Source organism: Gossypium hirsutum, chromosome A11, assembly GCF_007990345.1.
Source record: "Gossypium hirsutum isolate 1008001.06 chromosome A11, Gossypium_hirsutum_v2.1, whole genome shotgun sequence".
NCBI classification, from domain to species: domain Eukaryota; kingdom Viridiplantae; phylum Streptophyta; class Magnoliopsida; order Malvales; family Malvaceae; genus Gossypium; species Gossypium hirsutum.
Genome location: NC_053434.1, coordinates 15,959,251 through 15,981,364, shown reverse-complemented (window position 1 = coordinate 15,981,364; position 22,114 = coordinate 15,959,251). Strand labels below are relative to the sequence as shown.

The following is a 22,114-nucleotide window of genomic DNA, read 5'->3' as shown; positions in this document are numbered from 1 at the left end:
TCGTTGAGTTGAGTCCGAGTTCACTTACGGATGCGAATGTTCGAACTCGTTGAGTTGAGTCCGAGTTCGTGAGATGTAACTAGGCATCCGAACTCGTTGAGTTGAGTCCGAGTTCACTTATGGATGCGAACGCCCGAGCTCGTTGAGTTGAGTCCGAGTTCATTTAGGGGCGGGTTACATGATTTATTGATTACATATGTGGCACTTATGTGCAAATTATCCATGTATCCGAGTTATATTCCGATGAGTTCAACGGGTAAAATTTCTAGTGAAATGGAAGAACACTTAAGATGCAAGTGACGTTTTGGTAAGTGTTGTGAAATGAACACTTTGGACAAGTATGTACTTAACCCTTGGGTTGAAAATAGATACAACAACGATAAGGTGGTAAGATGATAAATGATGTTTAGAAATGTGATATATGTTTTGGTGATACTATGCTAAGGTTGTTTGGTATAACTGTATTGTTATGTTACTTGTTATTTGCATATGAACTTACTAAGAATTTATGCTTACTCCCTCCTTTTTATTCACTGTAGTTTTGAACAAGCCGGCTTGGGAATCGGGACAGGTCGAAGGTTCGATCACACTATCCGAAGGACATTTTTTGGTAAATGGCTTGTAAAACTTAAGTATGGCATGTATAGCAATATACCTATTTCGTGTAAATAATTTTGTGATATGGCGGTGATTTGGTTGAGAAAATGCTTGATAATGATAGGTCATGGAAATGACTAATTTAGACCATGTTTGATGTCATGGAAAGTTAATAGGTTATCTAGTCTATAAAAACTCATGAAAAGATGAAATTTGCCATAAACAGAACATTGCAGCAACACTGACGTGAGTTTGAAAATTTACTAAAAATCATAGAAATCGAATTTGGTGATGGATTAAATATGAAATTGAATCCCAATATGTCTATTTTTACATAAAATAAACGAATCAGGTAAAGGAATTATATGTTAGAAGATATTTGAATTTTTGTGAAACTAGGCCAGAGTGATTTCTAGATCCCCTGTTCCAACTTTAGGAATTCACCATAAATTGTACAAAAATAATTAGGTGTTGTATTTTATATTCTTGGAATCCTTATTGAGTTTAGTTTCAGGATAAACAAACGGCACAGTCATATAAATTTTGCACAGAGAGATATATGGTTCGTAATAAACAGAGGTCAGTCCAGCCAAGTCCTGAAACAGGGGTAACTTTAACTAATAAACTGTACTAATTGGCCCAACCAAAAATTCTAGAAAAAATTTAGTAAATATATATAAGAGTCTAGATTTAGGGAAAATTTACGGATCTTGATTTTGAGTTTCGTAACTCGAGATATGATTTTTATTGTAACTGTGATGCAGGTAACTAGAAAGCTATGAATGTAGAAACAAATGATTCGAAGTTCTTAATTTGATAAATTATGTTCGGTAACACCTCAAGCTCGACTTCGGTGACGGTCTCGGGCGTGGGGGCGTTACAATTGCAATTGAAAATTGACTTGAACAACTTTTGCCCCAAAACAAACATCCTCCCAACATGTATTGAAGGCAGTCGTAGTGCCGCAATTTTAAGGAAAACCTCCCTACTAAGTAGCTAATAAAAAATTTCCCAACTCCAAGCTCCATAACCATCCACCAAATCACACATTAATGTTTCTAGTGTCATAACAATTGGCATCAAACAATAGTTGTCTAAATAATCCAAACCGAACATATTTATCCATCCAAAATCAAACCAATCGGTCATCCCTAATTGACTAACGTATTGAAGAAAGAAGCATAGGTCACACCTTAACCACTGACTTCCAAATGGGAGAACAATTTGTCCTTTCAATTGACAATGAGACTCTCTCCAATATTTTATATTTTTAACGTAAGAATTGCATCCATAGCTTGTTAGTGTTTCCAACAATTTGGAAACCAAACTTTTAAAGGAAAGCATGATTTTGTAGAGCCAAAGATGTTGGATTCGGTGCAATAAATGTATTTTCGTTTATACACTTATATTTTTCGAATAGACTAGTTTAATAAAATTATTCATTAATTACTTCAATACTCTTCGTATATTGTCATTAATAGGTTTTTTTGCACATAGAGCAAAATGGATGCAAATATTAACTCATTAATTATCTAATGTTTAACTAATACTAAGTGATATTACGTAGTGGAATCGTAATATGGAAATACAACTTATATTAGTAGATGAATCTAAACATATTCTTAGTCTAATTGGAAATAAACAAACTAATTGAAAGATTAATATATCGTTTATCAAGTTTAATTACAGAAATGTTTTATCTTGAGCATAGATGTTTGGCAGGGATTCATATTCCACTCATTGCAACTTATTATTAGTCATAACCTTTGACATTAACGGTTTTGACAAATCAATATTCATTGTCATCCTCGTAGATCAACCCTGAGACCCTTTATCAGTATTATAATCAATCTTCACTATTTGTCCAATTATATTGCCAATAGTACGTACAAAACTTTTCTTATATACCAAACTTGATTAACACGGAAAGCCGAATCCATGATACTAAAATTATATGGTAATCTTGAATTGTAGTGAATGCCTCTATCCATGGTTGAATGGTGAGATAATGACCATAGATATATGGGCCTTTAGATAATGTATTTGTATAATCCTCCATAGCCTATAATTTAACTAAGAAATAATTATTTTCTAAATCAACCTATTGAAAAGATTGCAAAGGTTTCTAAACACCGTAAATCTTTTTAGAGTGCGTCAAATCTGATTCTTCTACCCCAACAACTTAATAATCATTGTTTTTGACACACTCGGTTTAGCCAAAATATGAATTATTTCAAAAATGAGATAGTCGACACACTATTTTCTACCCTAGTAATCACATCACCCTTTTTCGGAATAATATCATCATCTGAAAGAGTTAAGATATCCTTGAAGGATGCCCCATCTTACCGCTCATTCATCACTACGTCATCCACCTAAGACCGCCACCTCATCCTTTTGCTACCTCTATCTACTCCATCGCCAAAGCCATGAATCTTTTTTTATCCCCCATGGCCCCCGAGGGTCCCACCCAGATCACCATGCCCATCACCTCCAAGATCTTCCATTGTCAAAGCCTTATGAGAGAGCACCGTAATTTTTACGTCACAAAGAACAAACCTTGGTTAATCAATGTTGTCCATTTTTTTTTCCTTTTTGATTTGCCGTTTCTTTCATGTTTTAACTTTTTTTTTAATAAAAAAACCTTTTTAACTTTGTATTTATTATTTTGTTTCTCCTCTCCTTGTTCTTCAAATCATAAACCCCCATTATCGGAGAACTCATGTTTTCGTCGGAAAAATTATAATTTTCCAGATTTTGACAAAATCCCAAATTTCGATGACCACTCCCAGATTCCGGCGACACTATCTTTTGTTTTAAATCTCTAATTTTGGCTCCTTTTAACTTTCGGATCAAAACCCACCAATTGTATTAAAAAAAAAAGCAAATTCCTTCACTATTTTCTTTCATTTTCTCATCGAACCCTTTAGAAATCTTTAAGTTTTTTAAAAAAAAACTCATATAAAATCTTCTTAATTATTATGATAGGGAGAATTTTTTTTTTTGAAGATGAAAGGTTTAAAACTATCCAATAATTGATGCCAAAAGCAAAAAAGGCTTCGTTCTCTTAACAATAAACCACAAACATTTACAGTTATTACATTATTATTATTTTTTTATTCTTTCCATAATTTGTTCATCAGCAAACTTGATAGACAAAATCGCAATGAGTTGCAAAATTTTGATGTCTTGTTTGCTTCTACTTCAACTTTGGTTTCTCCAGAAAGGTCTTTTTAAACCAATAGAAAGGCTGGATGAGCCAAAGAGCGTTGATAGCCGCGACGGCACCCCAACTAGTGGCGGCTTGTACATCGACGGGTTGTAAATGTTGCCTAGGCTTAAGGAACTTGCACGTCGGTGGGGAGAAGTTGATGAACGATGATGACGAGGGGGAAATAAAAGAAGAAAAAAAACCACTTGGAAATAAAAAAGGGAAATAAATGGAAAATTGTAAAAAAAAAATTTTAACAAATAACATGCAAGTGCTAATAAATGATTGGCCCAATATTGCCATGTCACTTTCTGTAACGGCTTGGGGAAAAAAGTTGAAGGAATAAAACCACGGGTACCAAATTGAGAGAAAAAATCATAAGTACCACATTGAGAAACGAGGTATAGTTTCAGTACCAAACTGCATATTAACCCTAAGGAAAAAGAGTAAAGCAATGGCACCTCAAATAATAAAGCAAGTTGAGAGTGATTGATTCCGTGAGTCATGGAGCAGGCAATATTGCCCTTCAATTTTTTTAATTAATCATTAGGAGTAAAAATATTCAAGGTAAACAACATTTTAGGTATCAAAATTATTAATAAGCTTACATTTTGATAATTTAATTTAAAAGTTATAAGATGGTCACTGAACTATTCAAAAGTTATTATTTAAGTCATTAAATTATTCAAAAGTTATTATTTAAATCTATTATTTTTTTTTAAAGTCTGACTAGCAAGTTCTGAGTGATGATATAATGATTTATACAGTAGGTTAGTATCCATCGATAGATAGAAAAATATACCTTAAATTTAAATCAATTTAATGATCAGTGTCAAAGATCGAAAAAGAATGCTATTTGAATTTTAGTTTACAGATTTGTGACGTTTAAAATCACTTAATAAAAAAATTGAATTATAGAAGAGAAGAAGACTGAGAGTTTTCAATTGGTTCAAGCGGTGCAAACAGAGAAACCATACAGTAACAATTTTAACATTCTATTGACTTAAATGAAAATTTTTAAATAATTTAATAATTATTTTGTAATATTTTGAAGTTAAGTGACTAAAATTTAAATATACTAGTAATTTAGTTACTTTAAATGTAGTATACCCAAATATATATGAAAAGAGTTCACCAGACTTTTGCGGAGGGTTTTTGTCTACTTGCCGAGGTTTCCTAGCCATTTGATGGGCATTTATGACATTTCTTATTTTTAATTTTCATTTTCAATATTCTGAGTTTAATTAATTATTAATTAGGAGTGCAAGAGAAGCCACGGAAAATTGAAAGGAAAGAGAATTAAGCAACAAAATCTAAAGGAAGAAAATTGTTATTAAAAATACAGCTGGTAAGAGAAATGAATTACAGGAAAGACTAATCATAGTTAGCCACGTAGATACCCTAACGCTTACATGTCCTTTTTTCAATTATATTCTCCTCAAACTCATTATGAACACTTTCCTTTTACAATTGTCAGAAGGCAACTCGTGTAGTAGGGCCACGCTCCCTTGTATCAAGCCATTGATTACTTACGAGCGATGAACGGCCGCAACAGGCCATCAAAAAGGCGAGTGGAATGAAGCCGCGATTATTATAGAATTATAATGGTTTTTAAAATAAATATACTAAAAGCTAAAAAGCATGTTCTTGCAAGCTCAGTTTTAACGCGTCAAAGCCACCGCCATGGGCTTGTAAAGAAAAGGGGGTTAGGTAGACTTCACTGGGAGAACCACGTAACGGCTGATTACATTGATTGATATTCGGTGCAATACCAACCGTTGGATGTATGGCACAGGTGAAAAGGCATTTGCTTTAAATATGGCTTCTTCACTGTCACCGCCTTAACCGAGGGAGTCAATTGCCGTTTAGACAATCTTCACATCGTGAGTGCTAGTTTTTCTCCTTTTCCAACGCATAAAAACTGGACCTTTTTTACTCATTTTTCGTTATTATTTTATCAGGGCATGTAGTTGTTGATTTAATAGAGATAATATAGCTTTTGCCCTTAAATTTATCAATTAAGTTAATTTTATTTTTGTACAATTTTTTATATAAATTTGACAATTAGATTCATTTTCATTATCAAATTTAGATTTTATTAAATGTGAACAATATTCTTTAAATATAACCAAATTATTCGGTAGAACAAATTAGACCAAAAATCAGTCAGTATATTGTTTCAAATAAAATGATTGAATCAGTTGAATCGAAAATTGTTTGAAACCGATAAAAATAAAAGATTAAAACAAAAATTAAAAAAACTAGTAGTTGAACAAATTGAACCGGTTTAATAATTTTTTAAAATTTTTTAATTATTTAATTAATTATTATTGGTCTAGTAGCTGAAATGATCAAATCAATTGAATCAAGTGGTTCTAAATATAATTTTAAAAGAGATAGAGGACTTTACATGGTGCAAACTGAGGCAAATGCCTCTACAGATCCCTAATTTCCTATACAGAGCAAGATATATAACAAATATTCATTTGCTTATTCATTTTTAATATATATTAAATTGCAAACTCAAACAATTAATCCAAAACAACTTAAATTCTAAAGGTCCATACGAATCAAACTATGATGCATACAAGCATGCAGGTTGAATATAACATTTGAATGACATAGTAAGCCAGTGCCATTCTCCTAGGGAGCCTACACCAATTTCTACAAAATCTAAATCACAATAACGAATCAAGCATTACTACTATCCATATTTGCCATGGGAAACGAATTTTTCACACTTTGATCATTGTTTTCATCATGATATGCATAGGCCAATCCTCCATGGCTTGTCACATCTAGGCCAGCCATCTCCGCGTCTGCCGAGATCCTCAATAGCCCAAACACTTTCAGCAACCAGAACACTGAACCCATGGTCACACTCACCCACCCTATCACCACCAAGATCTGTATCAGATGTGCAGCCAACAGACGTGCTCCACCACCCATCAGCAGCCCGTGTGGCCTCCCAGGTTTCCCTGGATATATCTCATTTACGTAATCCTGCTTTGCGAACAATGCAGTGAAAATGATCCCCCATGCGCCGCACCCTCCATGTAGTTGTGCTGCCTCCAAGGGGTCATCGTACCTTAACATCTCGGCGAGCTTGTTGCATCCGATGAGGACCCAAGCTGCGATGAACCCGCAAATGATTGCAGCCCAGGGATCGACGACTGAACACCCGCCAGTGATTGCTGCGAACCCACCGAGCAAACCGTTGCAAACATCGGTGACGTTCCAGTGGCCTGTGAGCAATCGCTTGCCGAAGAGGGTTGTCAATGCAGCTGAACTTCCTGCAATCGTCGTTGTGACAGCAGTTCTCCCAATGGCACTCCATTGGCCGTAATAAGAAGAATAATTGGTGTGTTCGTATGTTTTCAAGATACTGAGGAAGGAACCTGGATTGAACCCATACCAGCCAAACCATAACAAAAATGTTCCTAGAACAACCAATGTCCCACTATGTCCACGCAATGACACAGGCTTGCCATCACCATCGAATCGACCCATGCGAGGACCCTCAACCAAGGCACCCCATAAGCCTGCAATGCCTCCAACCATGTGAACAACTCCAGAACCAGCAAAATCAATCACCCCAGATCCAAATAAAAGGTGACCTTCTCGAACCGGACTCGCCCAACCATCAGTAGACCAGAACCAATGAGAAACTATGGGGTAAACCAAACCAGTCAAAAAGGAAGAATATATCAAATAAGCAACAAACTGAGTCCTCTCTGCAATAGAGCCACTGGTGATTCCAGCAGCTGCAATGGCGAAAGACCATTGATACAAAAAGAAACTATAGTCTCCAGACGGGGAAGGGTACTTTTCGAGCCCGAAAAAGTGCCTCCCGACAAAGCCATTGGAAGGAGAACCGAAGGCCAAAGCAAAGCCAAAAAGGTAGTAGAATAAACTACCGGTGGCAGCATCAAGGACATTTGTAAGCATGATGTTCATGGTGTTCTTGGCACGTACCGAACCAGCACAAAGCATGGCGAAACCAAGCTGCATGGAGAATACAAGATATGCTGAGAAAAGAAGGTAGGTGTTATCAATGGCATACGTTGCAGCAACTAACTTGTTTGAAACAGTATCGAAGCCATTGCATATGTATTCAGCAGCAGCGATGGCATTGGCAGCAGTACCGAGAAGAGGATGAAGATCAGCAGCAGAGCAGGAAAAACCAGCCATAGCAAAAGCCGGCAAATAAGATGAGAGAAAATGGGGAGGTATCAGGTGATGTAGCAATTGAGATTCCAGCCTTTTAAGGTTTCATGGTATTTGGAGCCCAGGGAACTCATTCCCATAGACTAGGAGGTTTTAAAGAGATTTCTAACAGAATTTTGTTAGTTTCCTACTAAATAGGAAGTATGATGCGTAAGCATTTAGGTTTTAATGTTCAACGCATTTTCAAGTGTAAAAATGTGAGCTTTTTCTTTAGTTAAAAAAAAAATGGTTCTTGAACTTCTTGTATTTGCCTTAGTTTTTTTTTTCTCTTTCTTTTCTGGGCTGCATAGCGCAATATGAATTTGAGCATTTGATAGCTTTACATAACTTCATCTGGACTCGGTGAAATCCCAGTTATGCCATCCGAGAATGATACTTAAATCTTTGTTATTATCAGAAATTTTCATAAGTTTAAGCTTCAAAAACAGGACTTGTAATGCCCTTCACGTGCTTTATAGATAAACCAATGATGCATTTTTGATAGTTCAACTCAAAAATGGACATTATCACTCAAGTTATAAAGATGTAAAAGAAACTCCTTCATCCTAGACCTAGTCTTGTCCAGTTTTGTCTTTGTTGTGAAAATATGAAATGCCAACTAACTAATACACGAACAAATCAATGGCTTGGAAACTTTAAGCTCACTTGAAGAACATCATGACCATCATATATGGTGTATAAACCCCAAGCTTGCTGTCTAGCATGTGCATTCTATTCATGCTGGAGGTCTCCATTTTCCGGTTATGAAGTCCTTATAAAAGCCAGATCTTTTTGAAACAACGTAATAGACTGCAACAAGGATATAAGAAAAGATCATTACAGGTGAAGATAACGGAAATACTTCCATTGGTCCATTGGTGACAAATCTGCACGTGTACGTATTTGCCAAAAAACTATGATGGGTTTGCTTTGATTAATCATACAGACATAAAAACCAACCTGGTATCATTGGAATAATGAAGTTTGGTTCTTTCAACACGTCGTGAAGTGTTCTTTTTTCATTCACTTTGACCCATTTGGATGAACCTGAAACATAAAACCACAGGACCTTTCGATAAAAATAATGAGGTAATCTGTAGCATAGCCGAAGTGAACGAGGGACCAGGGTTGATTCCATTTTCAAGTTATTACCAAACACATTCATATCGGATTAAAGAGAAACAACACCAATAGTTACAAAAATACATGGTGATAATCAGAGGCTAACAACAAGTCCATTGAGTTGATTTAACTTTTAAAATAATTTTAAGAAGGAAGATATGCCCTAATACACAGTGATTCACCCTCTTTTCTTTTCCCAGCAACAGAAAGCTACCAACATATAGCAACTAATAAAGAGAAAATTTGATCCGAGAAGTAGAGAAGAAAGCATATGACCTGCAGAACTGTCGTATGGAGAACCATCAGCTGCATCCTTTTCTTCCTCTCCAATGCTTTCCACATTAGCAGCTGCAGTCCCTTCTAGGAGATATCGGAGAATTTTTCTCTTAGACAGGCAAATCCCAGAACCAGCCTGTCAATAATAAAGGATAATGAAATTTTCATCAAAGATTGCGATGGCAAGTGAAAACAGACTCATGTCTTCGACTCTAGCAAAACAGTGTGATTTTAGCAATCTCTCTTCGAAGAAAGTTGCTGCAAGTAGGCAACCAGTCATTTTAGTATAGTACAATATGCTTGCCAATGATACATATGGTGATTCCATTCTATGCCTAATATAACATATCCATGCCAAGCATACTATACTAGAATTTGTCCAATTAGATCACTTGATGCTTGAGTTCATCACAACCATCAATTCATTACCAACAGTGCTTACCTCATAGTAGAGTTCAATCGCGTCACGGGAATAATGGTTTTCCTTATCCCATGGTAAAGGTGGGCAACTTTCTGAAAACATGTTTGAGAGTTAAGGACACTTACATAAGGCACAAAATGAAGATACTAGAAATCACATGGAGAAAATAATAAGCAGTTTGATTCTTAAATGATGAAATAGAATGGATATGATATCAAGGTGAGCTGAAAACATGTCGGTTTCGCAGAAGTCCTCTATAAAATCACTGGACATAAACTCCGCATAGAGTAGCAAAACAGGCCAATGAAGAATTCCATTTTTATCCAAAACCGGCTTCCTTAATCCGGTAAGTTCTCTATACATTGCATTCCCAAGCTTCAACCTTCTATCTTCAATGGCAGAAACGAGGTCCTAATCAAGCAAACAGCAATTAGATACAGAGCTTTTCTTCTTCTTCTTCTTTTTTTTATAATTCAAGAAAAAGTATTTTGAAAAGTCCAAAAGTAGAAACCTTAGCCTCTACAAGAGCCTTAGAAACTTGGGCTTCACGTGGTTCCTGTTCCAACTTCTTTAAATCAATTTGCTTTGCCAGTTTCTTTAACTCCTCATTAGTTGGGTCTTTTCCAACTCCACTTTCACAATAAGATTTCGCCTCCGCTAGCAGATTCAATGATAGACACGCTTTGGCAGCTCGATAATACGCCTAAATAAAGACATTCCACGGTGACCCAACTCTCAAAAAAGGGTTCTTTTTTTGAAACACTAACCTAAAAAAAAAGGACAATAACTGAAACCAGTACCTTAACGTTAGCAGGGAAGAGCTTAATGGCATCTTGAGAATCCGAGAGCGCACGTCGATAATTCCCAAGGAGTAAATTCACATGAGCTCTGTTTGAGAATAAAACGGAGGTGTCAGGGTCATTTAGAGCTTTTTGATTGATGGCTCTACTGTAACAGTGGATGGCTTCTGGGTAATGCTTTTTACCCTTTTTCACAAGCTCGTTGCCTTTCTCCTGGAACACCCATTTTTCAAAAGGAATAAGATAAAAGGAACAGTTGGAGTTTTTGGGAGCTAAGGATTAGATAGAGGAATAAAAAGGAAAACCTTGAGTTCAAGAGCAGTTGATTCTTTGAGGGCAGAAATGGCTTCAAGATCAGCGATCTCTGTTCCAGTTTTGGGTTCAGAGCCAGTTTCCATCCATAGCGCCATCTTGTTGGTTTCAATTCAAACTCCTGTACGCTGGAAAAGGAGAGAAGTATTTACGTATTGGAGCAACAGAGACCACTAGACAGAAGAAATATAGACAAACACAAGTTTTAAGAGTAAATCAAAATTTCTAAAACCATTCCTTTAATCAGTTTATGAAAGGGTAAAATATATTCTATATCCCTATATTTTTCATACATTTAAAATTTAGTATTTACTTGTATTTCAAGAGATTAAGTCTTTCGATTTAAAAATTCAAGTTCAATTATTAACATTATTTCTTTTACTAGGGTCAAGTTCATTATAATGTTTCAATTATTAACATTATTTCTTTTACTAGGGTCAGGTTCATTATAATGTTAACTTTTTTTATCATATGACTACAAGTGAGTTTTTTTTTAAATTTTAAAATGTTATACTCACAAAATTTAATAAAAAATTTAACTGTATTGATAATTAAACCTAATTTTTAAAATCTGAAAAAATAAAAGTACTGAATTCTTAAAAATATAAGTATAAAGAGAAATTCTAAATTTACAAAGAGTACAAAGGTTTACAACATATTTTAAGTGTTTAGTTGACCTTGAGGTTGAGGTTTTTAAATAATGAACAAACCAAACTAGTAGTCACCAAATTTTTATTTTTTTTATACTGAATAAGGTAACAGGAACATGATGCGTCAACTTTTAAAATTAACATAATAACAATTCTAACTCTTAACACTTATGTATTGCATTAATTTAGTCTTTATTCTAAAAAAAATTAATCATCAACATTTACACATTATGTAATTTGATTTTATTTATAATCCTTTCACCTAAAAAGCTAACAAAATAATTTTATCAACTAAATTTGATTTAAAAAAAAGACTAAATTACACAATTTGTAAATATTGTAGGTTAATTATTTTTAGAATCAAGATTAAAATGACACAATATAAAAATATTGAAGATTAAAAGTTTCTATCATGTCAATTTTAAAAATTATCTCGTCATCTTTCCATTAATAATTTAATGTCTCATGACCAAAAAAGAAAAAGTTGAATAATTAGATAATTATTTTATAAATTTTCATAATTAAATAATAAAAAATTTATTAATAGTTAAATGACTACTAATATAGTTTACCCTTAAAATAAAACAATAATGCTTTTTGTTGAATTAACAAAAGCTCCGAAAATGTAGTCCACCAAATTTCACAGTTGGACTAATTTATTTATATTAGAACATGTTTGTCATTAAGCCATTTTCTAAAGTGTTATACTCCCGTCCTAGTCAAGATACGTAACAAGTTAAAAGATCGCATGAACAATAAGCTTGCCACCAATGAAGTTAAGAGACTGTGAGCTCATCCTCCTGAGATGACTATCTAGGCAACAGAAGTCTAGTCTTCATTAAAAACATGAAGTTACTGGCCACCAAATATTACATGGACTCAACTATTTTATCGCATCAAGTTAAAATGAATTATAAAATATATCCTATCACATAATCACACATCTCATCGAAGACATCCCTCCATACGTTGTGTGATAATGGTGAAATAGCTAGTCTGATACGTTAACACTATCTTGTAGACGCCTTCACATATAAATACCTCCGGGAACGATGAAAAAGTTATTGACTCTTCAAAAATACCATACATGCACTCTGTCACCATACCTTCAACTCTTAGCTTTGGCCCTCTCTTCACCTTCACTCTTTATAATCTCCAACTTTCTATCCCGACTAGAACCTTCATAACAATCATCACTACCTCCTTTATACTTCTTCAAAAATACCATACATGCACTCTGTCACCATACCTCCAACTCTTAGCTTTGGCGCTCTCTTCACCTTCACTCTTTATAATCTCCAACTCTCTATCCCGACTAGAACCTTTATAACAATCATCACTACCTCCTTTATACTTCTTTCTTATTGTATCACTGGATCAACATTGAGAATTATTTATCTTTGGTGAGCTTAGACAATGTGTCTTTTCATTGGACACTCATAAAAGCTAATAAAAGGCTCACGCTTTTAACGAGAATAGCTTTATTTCGTGCCAATATACAGAGTTAGGACTTGGGATATTGCCCCAACATTTTTATATAATATTATCTTACATTCTTAATGAAGATGTCTTGAATGAAAGTGCAGGACCATAAGAAAATACGGGGAGAACTATTTGCCTGTTGATTAATGAAGACGATTTACTTTCAAAAAGATTGACCCTTCTGGTTTTTTTTTTTTTGGTAAAAGTTGTTCAGAGAACCGGAATGGACAAAATTGGTATCATCTCAAGATTTGAAGAAAAGTCTCTTCTCACTCCTCACTTGTGAGTTGTGTGGTTTCAAGGTTTCACTTATATTTCAATATTATCACTATTTTAACAAAAATGAATTAAAAACAAGTAATACGTATCTAAAACATCATCAATCAAACCTGAAAATTATAGTAAATTTCAGACTTACTGATAATCGAGAGGGCTGTAGCTTCCTTAATAATCACAGATGGAACTATCGGTGGAAGCCTCCTTGTGCTAAAGATTAAATCAGTCTCCCCATGTACAAAAGAATTAAGAAAACCCTGCTAACCTTTGAAACCTCGAACTCTTCTTTTACTCAAATATAGGAAAATTGATAATATTATTGAAAATTGGGTAGCGAATAAACGACCCATTTCTGTACAGCCCCTGCTGTTCCTTTTTGTACAATTGTACACCCCCATAGCTTCCCTCTATTATGATACAGTCACTAAATCAATCCTACAAAACGCAAACCTATATCTCACTTCTCTTTAAAGTTATATGTGACAAGAACCAAGTTTACTTCTCTAGAATGCACAAGAATGCTAATCAGCTACACGCGAGTTAGACAATCCCAAGAGGTGTCAATATCAAAGGGATTCATAACAGTGTCAATAGATGCATGACTGGGGGAAAGTGGATTAAGTTCTGCAGCAAGAACATCTCCAGGAATGGATTGGTCATCCAAAAGGAAGTTCTCAAGCTCGCTGTAAAATGATCTATCTCCCTCATTTACCTCCTTGGATGGTTCTTTCTCATTTGTGGACCCTGGGGTTTGAAGCTGTACATGATCAACAGAAGATTGTTGATTGCTTACACCAATGTTGTTGACCCAATTTAAGTCATAATCTGAAAAGGCATGAATTGCTGCAGGTTGATTTTGATTCTGAAGCTGATTAGTATCTTGGTTCAAGCTTGACTGAGGAACAGCCTGACTGTATGCCGAGGATTGGGAGGGTGCTGAGTTTGTAATGACACCGTCCACACTAGGCTGTGAAGAGCTCTGGTGTGTATATGTCACTAAATTTGAACCAGGACAAAAATTTGGCCATCCAATGGGATTTGAATTCCTTTCATATGGTATTGTAAGTGAAGCTGGATTCTGTTGATGCTGTGAGGCAATAGCAGAAGTAATGTTTTCCACAGGAACATATGCAGCGCGGTTCATTGTTGAGGCAACTTCCATTCTTTTAGACATGGTGTTGGAAGGGACAAATTGGGAAGCCAAGTTACTAATCCTAATACCTCGATCCCTTCGAATTACAGTATTATGCACACCAAGTAACTGCTGTGAAACAGAACGTGACTGCATTGTCCTATTTAAAACACGTTGACTACCCACATTTGGGTTATAAGGAATCCCATATCTGGTAGATGATGAACAAGCACGAATTATGGACGGCCGTTGGTTGTGACTTTGAGGCATGCAATTCCCAGCAGCTCGAGTCGGAGTTAGCCTAGAAACTTGATTTTGTTGTGTGAACTGCATGTTGTCACAACGTGAAGCTTGCTTTGCTCGGGCCGTTGCTGTTGAATAAGAAGTGACTGGAGCTTTTGCAAGTGATATGGGAAAATTTCTCCCATGCCTGAAAGTCTTCCGCAATGTCTTCCACTTCTCCTCTTTATCAGTGGCATGGCAATGATCGGCAGTAGAGATACCCGAGCCCCAATAACAACATGGTGCTCGTGTGTCACAAACAAAGCAATGGCACTGCAATTTCAAAAGGGTATCCATTAAATGCATGCTAAATTCAAGAGCACCTAAATCTGAAACAGTGCAGCAACCAATGATCACAAAGTATAAAGTTTAAGTTACTTGACAAAAAATTAAGATATCTACCAAATCACAATGCTGTTCATGAGAGGTCAAACTGAAAGGAAATTTGGCACAATCATGTCGTGGATGGGGAAAATCTCTGCATGCAATCTGCAACCAGATCAACGAGAAAAATTAGATAGCTATCACAAATATGGTGCCAGTGAGGAGTGAGAAAACAGTCTTCAATACATAAAGCAAAAAGAAAACAAGTAAATTAAACATTAATATTAATGTAAGAAGTTATGCAACCATAGTGTAAATGCTTCTGAGAACACCTCAGCTCCTTGATAGCCCATGATAGAAAACTCTGAGCCTCATTAATACATTCCATCTTTTGTGATCTCAGCAGCAAGATTAGACCATTTTGCCTACTTCTACAACAAAATTATCAATGGCACAAATATATCATGCTGTTAAGATCTGCTGAGCACAAAGATCTTTCTGGTTCTCCAAACTGGGCATTTTCCCTTACAGCAATTCAACCTTGTAACATCTGCCTTGAGAAGAACCTGCCAATCTCCAAGTCTCATTTTTCTCCAAGCCAATGTTGTCAAGGGCACAAGTTCCACTCTAGGCACTAGAGCCCTTGTATTGCCTCAGGCACAAGGCACAAAAAGGCGCTACCCTGAGTGAAGCAAAGTGCAATATGTAGACGTGTGAGTTTGTGTGTGCATGTGTATATATAAAGATGTATATATGGATGTGTGACATAAAAATATATATAGCTTAAGATATAATAAACTCTAAAGTATGATTGAGTTTATCTACAAAGCATGCGAAAATTTTATTGTTCAATATACATGATTTTTTTCACAGGACTAGAACACACTTTTTCACAGCACCAAATGATAAGGTTTTTCACTTGTGCATTCCAGTCACAGAGCACAACACACTGATTAACCCATGATGTAGGTGCTTCGACCAGTTGAAACTTAAAAGAGTTATTAATAAATACATATCACTTCTCTAAACAACATGAACATTCAATATTGCTGGAGCTAAAACATATTCTAGAAAAATCTAGAACCGCAATGAAACACACACACACACACAAAATCAACTCTAACATGCAATGCTACCCACAAATCTCAATAACTATTTTCTATTGCAAACCAATCCTAAAACTCAACACCAAGTCACCAAACAAAGCCTTCCTTCTCACTGGAAGCACAAAAAGATCAGCAGCAGCAGATCTACCATTAATATAAAGAATCAATAACTTTGTTTTATTCTTCCCTTCCTTGGAAGAAACCAATCACAAATTTCACTAAGAACTACAGGAAACCACATAGAAACATCTTGTTCTATTTCAGCAAACTCAGTCACACAAAAATTACAACGAAACAAAGATATATATATTTATTTACCTGCCCTTTTTGGCCGACAATAAGACACTCATCGGAATCTTGTTGGGGATCATTAACATCCGACAGCGCTTTATCTGGGTCACCTTCCAAAACGACACAATCACCATCATCCTCATCAACAACCTTCCTGGCCACTGAATTCGACGATTTTGACTTCTTAGTATGGTTGACCTCCCCGACGACCACCACCTCATCGAGATCGTCGAATACCTTATCAACGGCTTCCAGAACTTCCGACAACCAGTCGTAATCGTCCCCTTTCGGCTCCTCCCAAGCTGGTGTTGCCTCATCGTCATCGGAGCTTATGTCGAAAACATTAGGGGACGACTCCATCATAAAAAGAAATAAATAAACAAAAATTTAGGTTTTAGTTTGTTCAAATAAATAAAGTATGGCAACCTTCCGTTCATGAGAAGTGCTGAAAATCTCGTAATCTGAATAAATAAGAAAAACAAGTGAAAAATAAAATAAAATCAGGGTTCGAATCCATGAGGAAAGTGGAATGATTTGGGTTTTTTTTAAACTAGGGTATTGTTCTGTACGCGACAGATACTTAGGAAAAAAGGAGAGAGAAATGTAGGGTTTAGAAGGCGAATTTTAGCAACAAACGTCGTGAAATTAGGGTTTGGGGTGAAGATTTGGGCGAAAATGATGCAAGTGAAGTGAAAAGAAAAGGAAAATGGGCGTGACTTTATATTTGGATGACGTAAAGCAAGCAAAGAATTGAAAGGAAAAAGCTGGGGGTATAGTAGGGATTTCAAAGTTCTGGTGCTCGCGCTACGACCGACGACGACGACGACGACCACGTCCTTTCAATTCTCTCGCGCGATATAACCGACTCTAATGAGTGCGTTTTCTTTTTTGTTCGTTGAGTGATGGCTTTTTGCCTTTTTCTTTTTATACTTTATAGTTGATTGCCAGTGCCAGTTCGAGCATATATTATAAATATTATTGCTATATTTTATATTTGTTCAACTCTTGTTTTGATCAGAAATATTTTTTTTTTCAATTTTGTTTCTATCCTTGTTATAAAATTCTTCACTATATTGATATTATGGGTTAATTAAGCAATAAAAAAAAGAAAACATTTCTGCTTTAGCAAGCAATTTATATTACCTTAATGGTGTTTTCATCATTTTCTATATCTGTCTCTAGATCTATATCAAGCATTAGAAAAGTATTAGAAAAAACAAAGATAGTTTTACTTTAAAAAGCTATTTTTATTATCTTCAGGGTCTTTTATCATTTTATATTTTTATATAAAAAATAGAAAAATAAACTAGTATGGTATATTTTTCTTTTATACAACAGTTAAAATTACTCATAATTTTTTTTCAACCTTTTAACAGAGGATAAACGTGTTTTAGCGTGCTAAAACTCAAATCTTTCTACATTAATAATAAAATAAATGACTACCGAGTTAAAACTAAATCAACCTAGGATTGTAAATTTTGAACCCATGCATTTTTATTTTTTTACATTTGTACTCTATCATTCAATCAAAACTTCATTTGTTATTTGTAGGGATAAATATCAATTTTATAAATAAACTTTGTTTTCATGTGCAATTTGATACAAGAACTTTTATTCGGTGCAATTATACATATGAAACTTTGATTACGGTTCATAAGTATACATAAAACTTTGGTTTTGATTCAATTGTACACATTTAAAAAACAAATACATACATTTATTTTCATGTTGAATTAATATAATAGTTTGTTATACAATATATCAACGTAAAGCGATGCTAATTTGATCATATTGTTAGTAATTTCTAAAAATTTAAGCAAATCAAATTTAAATATATAAAATCGCACAAAATCAAATTTCACGTGTAACATTGCAAATTAGATCAAAGTTCATGCATAGTGTTAATATTTATCCCTTATTTATATAATTTTTTCATAAATATATTTGTTATATAATTTTATTTTTCACCACATTGTTGATGTGATCATGAGAGCAACACTTGGGCCAATTTCTAAAGTTTCATTACAACCTTTAAGTGGGCCAATTTCAAGTTCAAGAAATCCAATTGCATCAATTAAAGATTCATTTAAAGTTCCAATTTAGTCGATTATAAGTGGACCTATTTTAATTGGGCCAATTCCAAGTGGGCTGAATTTAATTGGGCCACTTTCTAGTGGGTCGTGTCTAAGTGCATGGGATCCATTACAAATGCCTAGTGGGCAGATTACATAGGCTAGGGCTAAACGATTTAAGGATGTATTTAATGAGCTAGTTCAAGGGAGTTGGGCCAAAGATAAGAAGTCCAAATTCAATAATGGATCGAATCAAATATGAAGGTTTATTCAATATTCTAGTAGTGGTCATCTATCTTCCACACTCGACTATTTAGTTTTCGAGATTCATCCCTTTCCATGTTCAACACATTAATGGATGTATTTAGTTTTTATTTAAGTCATTTAGTTAACTTAGATACATTGTACTGTCATTCGTTTGCCCTTAAATACAATGTTTCGTTTGTTTCATACATGTTTGGTCATTCATCTATTCCTAGGTTCAATGCACAACCAATGCATGCGTGTATGACCATTTCCCTACCCTATATATAACGAATTGATGGCTAAGTGAATGTACATGCATTAATGGTCATACATGCACATGAAGATACATTGCATGTGAGGATACATGAACCTAAAGATTCAATGTATGATCGGATTTATGGATGCATTTATGGTCGAATTTTGGACATTCCTATTATTGAAGGGATGTTCCAAGTATAAATAGGAGAACTAGGCCTATGTAAAAAAGAGAATGAACATTGATTAAATTAAAAGTTATATATTTGGTTCTTTTGAGAACTTTATCCAAACTTATGAAGAATTATTTATTGTGGTGTTCACCCTCTTCAAGTCTTATCACTCACATTCTACCTATCTTGAGTGTGGTGACTACCTTATACATTTAATTATTATCTTTCTAAATAACGGGTCATGTTCAGGGTCCTTTTTATACCATTTGTTCGTAACTTGTTATAGAAACTGGTCAAGGTCATTATACCTCTAGTTCGATTCTTGATATAGTTATTGGGTCAAGGTCTTTTTTCTTTTTTTTCGAACCTATTTTAGATGATCGGGTAACACAATTGTGTTCTAATAATTCAAGTTCAGGTCTCGTTGTTCTTTTCGAGGTTCAACATGATTAGAGATCACATCATTTAGTATCATAGCTTCAATTCTAATTCAAGTTTCATCAATCTTTACTTATCATTATTGAAAAATATAACAAAAAAGAAAGTAAAAGCCTAAATTGAGTGAAACACGAGAGTGAGTGTGTAACACCCCTAACCCGTATCCGTCACAGGAATAGGTTACGAGGCATTACCAGACTTATAGCACAATTCAGAACATTCATTTATCAACAAATCAACTCATTTCAATCAAAGTCATTAATTTACACTTGTAACATGCTTAAGTCGAGCATAAATAACTTAAAACATGCATTCAGGACTAAATCGATAACACTTGAAAACTTTGGAAATCTTAGAAAATTTTATTGAATACAGAGGTCACACGCCCGTGTTCCCAGGCCGTCTGCCTCACACTACCACCAATCACGCTTGTGTCATAGACCGTGTAGAAATAGGGCATACATACTGACTTGGGTCATACGGCCGACCATACACCCGTGTGTCAGCCCGTGCGCCATATATGGCCAATAGACACACCCGTGTTTCTAAGTCGTGTAACTCACTGACTTATTTTAACTAAGTTTCAGTAGACACATGGTCGAGTCACATGCCCGTATGCTCAACCGTGTGGACGAGAAATAGGCTTATTTAAGCCACTTTTCCCTCACTTAAAATCAATCACCTGTAAGTATATATATAACACCATACTTTCATTAATATAATAGCCAAAACAACCATTTCAAAAGCCCATTATGTGCAATTTAAAAATCTAAGCGTCTATATACTCAACTTAATACCATTTGTACCATCAAACATATACCAAACTCATATGACTTGTAAGCCAATATATGCATATAATCTATTTACTTATTCAAACAATTGGCATATCTTTATCTCATCAACTACTTGCCTAAACATGCTATATTTAGTACAGAAACACATCAATGCATATAAGCTTCAATAGCTAAAATAATTCATACATCTCATATCATCAACTAGCCTATACATGCCATATTACCAATTTCAAAGAGTTCAAAAATACCAAATCAACTCATGGACAGTGTGATGAAATCTTCGATGACTTCCAACCCAAGCGAGCTTTCAAATCACTGTAAAATACGGAAAATAAACAGAGTAAGCTAATAAGCTTAGTAAGCTCGTATGTCTAGTTTGTACTATATACAATTTACAAACATGAGGACATATAAATCAGCTTTATCGAAATCAACAGTATTACAATAACAACCTAGTAATTCTTGTATGTATTCATCGATTTTCACTTAGGTATCATATGAAATTATTAAATATTACTTACTTGTCGAGCATGTCACGTATACCTGAATTGATTCATATCATCATTTCAATTCTCGTACCGTTATCTTGTTTGTTGAACCATGGAAATAACATCGAATATTTTGTATCTTGCACACTAATAGGCATATATGTGGTTAAACCACCTATATCTCGATTCACATATAACATTTGTTTGTACGTCATTATAATCTATATTACCATTTCAATACAATCCAACCAAAGTTGCCCAATGCATAAGCATATAAAATCATCAATAGATTAGTATCATTATATCGATGTAATCATCAAGTCACCATAGGTGAAAACAATAAATATTCAATCTCAAGTACATATAACTTCATCCTATATTTAATTCATCAAATAACATCAATACCATGTAATTCACATAACATTATGGCAATTCATTTCTATTCGTATAAACTGTAATTCATTCATATAACCAATAGTTTATCCGTATAACCAGTAATTCATCAGTAATAACAGTAATTTATTCGTATCAATAGTAATTCATCCATTTCAACATAGCTTATTCATATGATCAGTAAGAGTAATTATGCTCGTTGAACTACGTAGAATATGGATAGATACTCGGGTGATATACACTAAGTGTATTTATCGGTAATCTGTCAATTCATTATTCTTTTCTCTCTTTCGAGCCATGATCAGTAAGCTCCTCCTGAACTGATAAATAGTAAACTCTATTGAGCTAAAACGGTAAGCTCTATCGAGCTGAACAATAAACTCTACGGAGCTGAACAGTATGTTCATAGAAGCTGAATCGATAAGCTCCAATGAGCTGAAAACAATAAGCTCTTACGAGCTGATATATCGGTAAGTTCATACGAGTTGTGGTGAGTCAGCAAAAAATGCAGGAGCTCGACCAAATCGGTAACCCTAGTAATATGTCACTCGTATCTAACAAATTCCTACGGTTCAAACAGGGCTCGGTAACTATTCAACTTCATCATTTTAAGCATTCAATGATCAATAATTCAATTTCTCAAATCATATATATATTCGATTCAATTAAGTACATACATTTAAATACTCAATTTGCATACCTAATGCATATTATCATACCAAATCCATGTAACATACATAACAATTGTAGCATTTCTCTTTCATTCA

General features: G+C 34.7%; 4 protein-coding genes across 4 annotated transcripts; all 4 read right to left on the bottom strand.

Moving 5' to 3' along the window:
- Nucleotides 1-3,645: 3,645 nt before the first annotated feature.
- LOC107923800 (uncharacterized) lies at nucleotides 3,646-4,150 on the bottom strand. The gene has a single exon (XM_016853954.2). It carries the CDS (start codon nucleotides 4,109-4,111, stop codon nucleotides 3,797-3,799), a length of 315 nt encoding a protein of 104 aa, XP_016709443.1. The 5' UTR covers nucleotides 4,112-4,150; the 3' UTR covers nucleotides 3,646-3,796.
- Nucleotides 4,151-6,293: 2,143 nt separating this feature from the next.
- On the bottom strand, nucleotides 6,294-8,356 carry LOC107924585 (ammonium transporter 1 member 4). Its single transcript, XM_016855099.2, has one exon. The coding sequence runs from the start codon at nucleotides 7,997-7,999 to the stop codon at nucleotides 6,500-6,502; it is 1,500 nt and encodes a 499-aa protein (XP_016710588.1). The 5' UTR covers nucleotides 8,000-8,356; the 3' UTR covers nucleotides 6,294-6,499.
- A 96-nt stretch (nucleotides 8,357-8,452) lies between these two features.
- LOC107924586 (tetratricopeptide repeat protein 4 homolog) lies at nucleotides 8,453-11,162 on the bottom strand. The gene is made up of 8 exons (XM_016855100.1): nucleotides 10,939-11,162; nucleotides 10,634-10,846; nucleotides 10,345-10,536; nucleotides 10,044-10,244; nucleotides 9,855-9,935; nucleotides 9,413-9,548; nucleotides 8,975-9,061; nucleotides 8,453-8,824 (listed from the first exon to the last, which is right to left on the bottom strand). Exons 1-8 carry the CDS (start codon nucleotides 11,041-11,043, stop codon nucleotides 8,751-8,753), a joined length of 1,089 nt encoding a protein of 362 aa, XP_016710589.1. The 5' UTR covers nucleotides 11,044-11,162; the 3' UTR covers nucleotides 8,453-8,750.
- A 2,490-nt stretch (nucleotides 11,163-13,652) lies between these two features.
- On the bottom strand, nucleotides 13,653-17,393 carry LOC107924467 (uncharacterized). The gene is made up of 3 exons (XM_016854928.2): nucleotides 16,516-17,393; nucleotides 15,170-15,256; nucleotides 13,653-15,040 (listed from the first exon to the last, which is right to left on the bottom strand). The coding sequence occupies exons 1-3, from the start codon at nucleotides 16,849-16,851 to the stop codon at nucleotides 13,883-13,885; spliced, it is 1,581 nt and encodes a 526-aa protein (XP_016710417.2). The 5' UTR covers nucleotides 16,852-17,393; the 3' UTR covers nucleotides 13,653-13,882.
- Nucleotides 17,394-22,114: the final 4,721 nt, after the last annotated feature.